This window comes from Alligator sinensis, unplaced genomic scaffold (assembly GCF_000455745.1).
Source record: "Alligator sinensis unplaced genomic scaffold, ASM45574v1 scaffold632_1, whole genome shotgun sequence".
Lineage (NCBI taxonomy): Eukaryota > Metazoa > Chordata > Crocodylia > Alligatoridae > Alligator > Alligator sinensis.
The window spans coordinates 694,828-703,896 of record NW_005842408.1 but is presented as its reverse complement, the minus strand read 5'-3'; the positions used below and the strand labels follow the sequence as shown (position 1 = coordinate 703,896).

The following is a 9,069-nucleotide window of genomic DNA, read 5'->3' as shown; positions in this document are numbered from 1 at the left end:
CCGTCCAATCTGCAAAGCATCCCTGGCTACCTGGGCCCGCGCGCAGGGCCGGGTCTTTTCCCCCCTGCCCAGGTGACCAGAGCATCGCCTCCCAGGCGCCAGCCTTTTGTCTGCAGACAAGGAGCGAGATCCCCGCTGTGGGGGATTCAACACCAGCCTCTCAGGCTGGCTGAGACAGATCTCTGGAGAGGGGCACCGACGGGGCATTTCTGCCACACGGGTCACGTAACTCCCTTTTTCAGATCCTCCTTCTTGCCTGTACACCATGTTCCTGCGTTTGTGTGGCAAAAATAGCCTTCTGGTGTAAAGCATAGATCTTGTCTTCTGCGCCATCTCTTCACCCAGCTGTTCATTCCTCCCCTTCTCTCATGCCACCATCCTACCTTCTTCTGTGCTGTCCCTGAGGCTTCTGCCCTCTGTCCCTCTGTGCCCCGCACTGCCTGATCCCACAGGCGAGACACGTAATGTAACGGCACTCGGGCGGACCTGTCCAAGTGCCAGTCCAAAGCTTTGTCTGTTCTGATTAGTCAAAAGTTAATTTCTTCTTAAAAACTAACATGCTTAAGAAGGATAACATTCTTAATCACACAAAGTGACCGGATTTATGAACATGTGATTCTCCTGTGCAGTACTCTGGAAAGAGCTGGATGTATTTTTTCCTCAAGTTGTTGTGATTCATTAGACAATTTTCCATCTGCCTGGATAAAAATAAATTACAGTAACTTGATCACTTTTTCCCTCTTTGTTTTATTATGCAATACAGCAAAGACTAAAGACCATATTCTGTTTGCCAGTTGTGTTTTCTGGAACTGTCCTGTTGCCTTCCCTACCCCTCTTCTAGATCCTCCACCTCCATCAATGAAACACTAAGGATAAAGCATATGGAAGCCTTTGATTTCCCACTCCCACCCCGCTTTTTGGCTTTCCCTTAAAGTTTGAACTTTGACTCATAAGTAAATGACCTGCTGTAAAGTCTGTGAGTAGCTAGGAAAGTATTACACTTCTGTTTGCGCATACTCTTCTCTCCCAACCTGCTGTGTAAGGTTGCAAGTCAGTTCAGCTAATAAGATCAGCAACAATATTGTGCGTGCTTGAGGAAGAAGTCACTACTTCAGTTAATTTGAATTGAATTAGGAGCAACGTAAAGAGAATGCCGTTAAGTCATCTACATTTGCACGATGCTTCAAAGACACCTTAAACCTAGTGGATCGCATTTCATTGAACAAGATAATTGCGGTCTCTGAAACAACTTTGGGCTCAGAGAAAACTGCTGTACCTCACTCTTGGATGGGCAGAAAGTGTCTCAGGAACGTGTTCTCTTTCCTCGGACAAGAAGCTGTGGTGATTAATTAAGGACCAGAAAATGCAGCTGTTTAGCAGGTTTCATTACGTTTGGGAGCTGGTAAGTTTGCGCAAGGAAATAAAACCTGTATTTGTTTTTCCTTAATTTTTGGAAGAAAAATGCTAGTTCAACAAATGTTAGAGGTGCCTGAAAGACTATAGCAGGGTAAAAATTCCATGAAAATTCTTTGTAGCACACTTACTTGCTAAGATATCTGTGTGCGTGTGTTCTTTTACCCTGCTCTATAGATCTATAGATTTAGTGTAAGTATTCTTTATAGTAAAATGGTATTTTTGAAATGTGCAATATTATATTAAATCTCAGCAATATTCATCTTCTGAGTTGGAGAAGAGACAGCAAAATACGAAGGGTACGAAGTGCTGGGGAAGAAAGAAAAGAATGCCACATGGCTGAATTTGGGGTTTTACAAGCTTTGAGTTCTGAACCCTTTGTTCTAGGTCTGTTGATAAGCCCATATGAAACACTATTGCTAAAGTTTAGAGAAGATGTTTTTACTTTTACTGTAAGTGCTTACTGTCATATTCACAGCTGTTACCCTGGATGACTATTTTGAGCGTAGTATTTAACCTATTAAATTGTGAAGAGCTGAGAGAAATATTCTGCATGCCCCTTTACTGAATAGTTTACTACCCAAGTCCAAGCTTATGTGGCCTTGATATTTGTATCCATTCATAAAAGGCCTGTATGAACTGTGCTAATTGTCCTGTTGCTCTATGATTGATCCTTTGTTATATTATCTTGGGTTTCTTGAAATCATAGGGCAGAATGGCATTCCCTTTGGAGGCCTGTGTTAATCAGTAGCAGCAATCATGTGGTCCGACTCCTTTTTTCTATCTTTTATCACATATACCCACACACAGTTTTTGTATCTGTTTAACTGTTTTTGTTAGGTGTTCATTATTTTAACTGTAAAACAGCTAAAGCAGTTCAGCACCCTAGCCTGGGTACAGTTGTGCTGTTATAAAGATGCCTCATGCTGCCATAACTTTCTCCTCTAAATACCTGAGAATAAGGTATACTACTCTAAGCACATTTATACTGAAGCCTGTACTTTTATACTGAAATAACTTGTGTCCAGCAGATTAGGGGTTGTTTGGCTTTGCCTATACTAGATTCATCTTGGAAGACAGCAGGACAGGATGGTGTCTTAGAGACTAATTTGTTCAGAAATTCATGGGCTTCTGTAGGCCTTCTGCCTAACTTTTAGATTAACACAGCTACCTACCTGTCTCTGCTTGGTTTCAAACTGGTAATATTAAAATAGTACAGAAACTATATAGGTAGACAAGCTTCTGCAGACCAGAGGTTTAAAGACTAGTCCCTCTCTGTTACATGACTGTAAATGACAACTACTAAAAACTAGCATGGTCTGAATTCTTCACTTCCCACGAGAAGTATCTGTGCAAGTTTGTCACTCTTGCCTTCCTTCATTAGTGACTGACTGAACTTAAGTCATCTTGATTACAAACCCTTATTTTCAGTGCCTAATGCGTTCTGCCCCAGGTAAGGACAAAAAGATATTGCTAGTCAGCTTTTGTCCCATAGCTAATTTAAAGGAAAAAAAGAAGAAAAAAGACCAGCAGTCTTAAGCAACTGAATGTCTTGTCCCTTGAGCCCTGTGCATCTGAAATCGCACTGTTTGAACACGTGAATACACCCCGGTAGAAGGCAACCCATCGTGCACAAGGAATGTCCGGGAGCCCATAGGAAGATTTCAACTGCTTGCCAAAGAAATGGGTATACATAGCTCCTGGAAGATTAGGACCAGCAAACTATCACCTGCATGCTACTGAGTAATCATCAGTGCCTCCTTCGTGCAAGTGACTGTACCAGCCTTCCTAAAAACCCCAACAGAGATGTAGAAAGCTTTCTGTTGGCCTGCCTTCATCCTCCCATTCTCAGGCAAAATTAATGAGAAAAGTGACAGCCCAGCTTCAGCATCATATTTGTACCATCCTGGGTGCTTTGCAGCTGACTTCAGACCAAGATGCAGCATGTGAACAGCACTAGGACATTAAAGAGGCTGTCTTTTATGGCGGTGGATGGAGGCTACGCTTCACTGTGTTGACTGATTGTTTAACTCCAGCTCTGACTTTGGACACAGCTGGCGTGTTTTGATGGCAGAGATGGAGGGAGCTCAGCTCTGCATTGGCTCCCAGCATTCCTCTCGCAGGATGGAAGAAAGTGGACAACTTTTCTTTCCTTCTGACTGCCACAACACTCCCTGTGGATCTGAGAGTCCCTCATTTAGTGTCTGTACAAGATATCGGGCATGGTGAAGCAGCAGGTTCCCTACCACCAGTGAGGTGGTGGCACTTGCATATTCCTCTCTTTCCAGAAGGGTAACCAGTGCCTGCGTACACATGTCCTGTCTGCAGGCAGTCAGCTCCTAGGTGGAGATCAGGTAGTTTATGGCGGGTCAGAAGGGCTGGCAGTCAAGCTTGGGTTAGGGTTAAGCTTATAACAGATTTATAATTGTCAATGCACAGAATCTAATTATTGGGGAGAGAGTCTTAACTTGGAAGTTGTCTTAGATTTGGGTAAATATGGTGATTATCATTCTTTGCTCACGTGGCTGGAGTTCTGACTGGTAAAATGCCATCTCTCTGTTTAATTGTGTACAGCTGTTGCATTTTGTGAAATAGAAGGGACTTAAGTAAGACGTTTCCTGAAAATTCATTTTCTTAATGTAGTGTGTGGGCCTTATAGTCCTAAAACAGTCAGTAAATATTGCATGCAAGGTGCTGTTATGAGGTCCCTGCACACATTTGAAATGATTGTTGTCAGTGTTTGAGCTGCATTTGAAACTTGCATCTTTTTTTAACACTAGGATTTCTCCAGTGATGACACTAAGCTAGAATACAATGTAGATGCAGCCAATGGCATTGTTATGGAGGGATATCTCTTTAAGCGAGCCAGCAATGCCTTCAAGACTTGGAACAGGTAATACTTCAAATGCTCTGTTAATTATGGTTTGTAACCATGCTGGTTATTGGCTTGAATGTAGCTTGGACTTCTAACTTTGCAAATTCATCCCAAAAGGCAACTCTGTGGAATTGATAAGCTGACAGAGTGGTTGGCCTGTTAAGTTGATCACCAGGGATTCTGGCTTTCTCTGCTAAAAAATTACAAATTCTCTGATAAAATCACAAATGTAAAACCCAGATCCGTTAATCACAGAAACTGCCCTCAGTCTGAAGAAATTTCTTCTCGTTTTCTTCCCTACTTGTTCACAAGCACTTTACCTGGAGTAGTTGCCATATTGTACCCTTGGCCTTCACCATCAGACTCTGAAGCAGTATAGCTCCTGATTTTAGCTACCTGCAGGGGGGTTGCAAAGAGGATGGAGCTGGACTGGTCTCAGTGGGGGCAGATGAGAGAACAAGGAGCAATGGGCTCAAGTTGCAGCAAGGGAACTTGAGGTTGGATATCAGGAAAAACTCTCACCAGGAGAGTAGTAAGGCACTGGAAGAGGTTACCCAGAGAGGTTGTGGACTCTCCATCCTCAAAGGTTTTGAAGACCTGGCTAGACAAAGCCTTGGCTGGGATGATGTAGTTGGGGCTGGTCCTACTTTGAGCAGGGGGCTGGACTGGATGTGGCCTCCAGAGCTCCCTTCCAATCCTCATTGTCTATGACTGTATAAAGTGCATTGTTTATAAATTTAAACATGGAGGAAATAAAGGGTTTAAAGACTGGCAGCTTGTGGAAAATGTACAGTGAATGGTAGAAATATAGTGAGGGACTAAGAGTTGGAACCTTTTCCTCCTATAAAATACACATGCAGTCCTGCTGCAGACTGAATCCCATAGACTGTCTCTCGGTGCCTGTGATGATCCTGGAAGGGGTTTGGACTTGTACGTTACTGCACAGGGTGTGCATTAGTTGTTCACGGTTACAGCTCTCAGCACTTGGCACGCTTTAATTATGCTTTCAGGGGACTGCATGTTTGGAAGGCAATGGTGGAAATGCCAACACGTTCCAAACGACTGAATGCAGCAGCCCAGTTTGAAATCAGTTGTGTGACAGTTCGATGCTGCTCTTTGCTATGTTACATGCCACTAGCTTTGCAGTAGTGCTTATATTGGCCAACAGTTTCCATACTCTTTAGAGGGGCCGCTGTCACCCCTCAATTACCTGTTATGATTAAACTTTTAATTGACAACACTGTCAAGGTGCCTGGTCCAATCCAGGGACTAAGTGGACTACCAGTGATGTGTAGACCAGTTTTGGTGAGCGCTGTATTAAACTGTCTGCATGCTGTCACACATTTTGTCACCAGAGGTATATCTGAGTGTGATGTGGGAACCTGTATGCTTTGGTATCGTGAGCTTCAGTTATGGAATAGCAAACTTCCTAGCAATGAAGAGTAGTTTCAGATCACTAACTAACATTTTTTAAATTAAAGACATGAAGACCACGAAAAAGGGTTGCTGGCCGGCCATTCTCAGTGAGGGCCCAGCATAAGTTAGCCCAAGCCTGATTCTGAGTGTTTCTTTCCAGAGGTGATAAAGGGTGAAAAATCCCATTTTTTGTTCATCGCTTCAGTTTACTGGATGTCTGAGCCAAACTTGATTACTGTTTGGCCCATTTTATAGAGGGAGTCAGAAATCTGGGAAATGTGTTTTGGCCATTATATTGATCTAAAGCTATAAATACATCACGCAGTGAAGCAGATTAACTGCATAGGGGATATGTCCCAGCACAACAGGTCCGCTTCATTGGGTAAAACAGAAGTTATCCATTTTTCCCGATCCTGCGGGACAGCACTTGGGCGTGCCTTTGCCAATGGGGGAGCACCGAGTTTGCCTGCCTGCAGAGACATGTCCCAAGTCGGACTGACCAGGTGCTTCTGTAGGCAGAGAAACCTGGACTTTCCCCGTTTGCAGAGGCATGCCCTGATGTGGGGCATAGCAACACAATATGCACCCCTGAGGAATCCCCTGCCAGGAGACTTCTCGGTCGTGCCTCTGTAAATGGTAGAGCCTGGGCAGGTGTCCCCAGGGCTTCAGGGGCCGGAGCCTATATGCCTTTGGAATGGGAATTCCCTGGGTGCGCAGGATTTAGACCCCTGAAACTCCAGAGTACCTGCTTGGGATGGCTGGAGACCACGGGCTGCCCACGCTCTCCTGCCACAAAGCAAACAGAAAATCTGTTGCAAAAAAGTGGCACAGATTTATACTACCTGAGTCACAGCCACATGTTTTGGGTATTTGTGGCACATCAAGGGGGATGGACGTCTGTTTCCAGCCTAAGAGTAATTGTCAGGGCTTATTGAGTCCTCTGTTATAGGTAAGTTTTTAATATTGTTCAAGTCTAACTATGCATAACTGTCTGTTAAGTCTCTGTTGATTTAGTGCAGCTGGTCCTGCATTTATGAGAGCAGTGCTGTGACAGTAGCCCTGCTAGTGTAACACAGTGGCTTTTCCTCTCTGGACTCCTCTTGCACACTGAGCTGGGTCTGGCCTGATCTAGTGTTAGGGAGCAGTGAATGGCACCACCAGACAGCAACCTGGTGTGATTCCCCAGAGCGACCTTTTGTAGTCTGGAGCAGAAGGGTGGTAAATGCACGGCTGGCAACTCCACGCTTCAGAGCTCTGTTAAGTTGAAGCATATTAGTTTGAAAGAACTGGTGCTCTAGAGCAGGGGTGGCCAGCCTGTGGCATGCATACCACGAGTGGGACACGGCAGATCAGAGAGGGGACAAGTAACACTCGCAGATTAGGGCAGGAAGCAGAGCAGCAGAATAGGTAGAAGGGGTCAGAGTGGCGCTCGGGGAGGACGCACGGCTAATTTGTGACACTTGCTGAAAAGGTTGGCCCCTGCTGCTCTAGAGCACGCGTGCTTTTCTTCCCCACAGTGGAGGCTGTGTTGAAACCATGAAGCAAGGAGTGTGGTTTGCCTTCTGTGTCACAAGTAGAGAGCATGAGATCATTTGGATGCCTCACCTGGGTGCTTGGGACCTGACTCAACCTGTTGGTGTCACTAGGAAGGTTTCTTGTTGACTGCACCGGGCCTTGGATCAGGCTGTTGTTGAGAGGTGTTTATAGTGAGTAATGCAGCTGCCTGGCAAATCGTGAGGCCAAAGCTTTTGTTCCCTCTTTGCTTGAATCCTCTTCCTTGATTCTCATAAAGTCTTGACTCTGAGCAGGACACACAAGGCAGATGGAGGGCAGTTATATGGCGTTGTGAGAGAGATCCTCCGTGCCTCTTGGTCTCAGGGCTGTGAACACCAGGTGCACAATGTATTGTGTTCATTTATATAACGTATGAATATGGGAAGTGTAATTGAAGTCTGATGAATGTATTAGACTGACAGCACAAAATAGATGCAGAGAAACCACATTAATAATGTGCTTCATTATACTTGTCTTGTTTTATTTATTACTCATAAATACTGCACAAACAGGTTACTAAATGAATCATGAAATCTGCAGGGTGACATCACTGCCTTCTAACTTTACATTATTATTTGCCTCTCATTTATTTCTCCCTTACTTACATTTTGTCAGGTTTTATATTTTTACATGCGTGTTTTAGAGCTGTGCCTCTGACCATTTTGTTTTAGGCTGTTCCAAGGAGCTAAAATACTGCATTTTCAGTAGAACGCATGCTACATGTGAGAGTTGTGTACATGTGATGCTGATTGACTTTAGCAGTAACAGGAGCTGAAACGGAATATGTTTATAATGGAAAGTTTTAGTAAGAGTGCAGACAACCAACATGATAACTATGCAGTAGCCTGCTCTGGATTTGACTCTAGCAGCATCTCTGGATTAGTTAATCAGGGAGCTTGTTTGCATTGAGCAAGTAGCTACACTAGGATGACACTGATTAGGGAGCGGACATGTGACGGATTCTGCGTAGTCACTACTCCACGTAGTAAAGTCATCGCATGTTTTTCAAGGAGTGACTTGAACCCGGGCTTGAATTATGCACTATGTAGTCAGGCTACGTGTTATGTGTGCATCAGGTCTCTGTTGCACTTCTGCTGTATAACAACATCCTTTTACTATGTAGGAAATGTCATGTGTCCACACCCAGACCTGACTTACAAGATGCTTCTAAAATGGGTCAGGAAGTCAAACCATTCCTCTTGTTAGTGGGAAGCCTTACATGGACAATTACTCTTGTTTCTGGAAATACAGATTTGTTTAAATCCCACTTCTCCTTCATTGATAATGTGTGCACGCGAATGAAATGTGTGTATGTGGAAAACAAAACTCTTGGGAAATTAGTTATATATCCTGAGAATTTTTTTTAAGTTGCGTGCTTTAAGCCTTATTCTTTAATTCTGCTGTATTTTCATATCATGCTAATTCTTTGCTTATTTTGCTCATTTTGCAATTTCATTCCTTTTCCTCCTTTCCCTTATGTTTTAATCCTACCCCATTTTTTCACATGACAGGAAAAAGCCAGATCACATCAGGTACCAACCAGCTTCTTTTATATTTTCCTGATGTTTCTTTGGCACGTAAAAGCTCTCCATTAACCCTGCATTTCATTTTGATTACTTGCAATGGATATCAAGCGTCTTAATCTGAGAGAGCAGGAGGATTCTGCATGGGATGACAGCACAGCTGCTGTTCAGTGCCTTCCTTTTAACTGCTACAAATGATTGATGCATTCATTCATAATCCCAGAGAAGTAAAAAATAAACCTTAAATTTAGTCTCCGCTTTCAGAATTTCCTAGAGTAGATACTAAGC

General features: G+C 43.7%; 1 protein-coding gene across 3 annotated transcripts in view; it reads left to right on the top strand.

The window, feature by feature from the left end:
- ACAP2 (ArfGAP with coiled-coil, ankyrin repeat and PH domains 2) overlaps positions 1 to 9,069 on the top strand; it is a 96,724-nt gene that overhangs the window by 60,174 nt on the left and 27,481 nt on the right. For all 3 annotated transcript variants that reach the window (XM_025211486.1, XM_025211487.1, XM_025211488.1), the window contains exons 10-11: positions 4,194 to 4,306; positions 8,770 to 8,790. In XM_025211486.1, the coding sequence (XP_025067271.1) occupies positions 4,194 to 4,306; positions 8,770 to 8,790 (134 nt within the window). The remainder of the gene's footprint in view (positions 1 to 4,193; positions 4,307 to 8,769; positions 8,791 to 9,069) is intronic.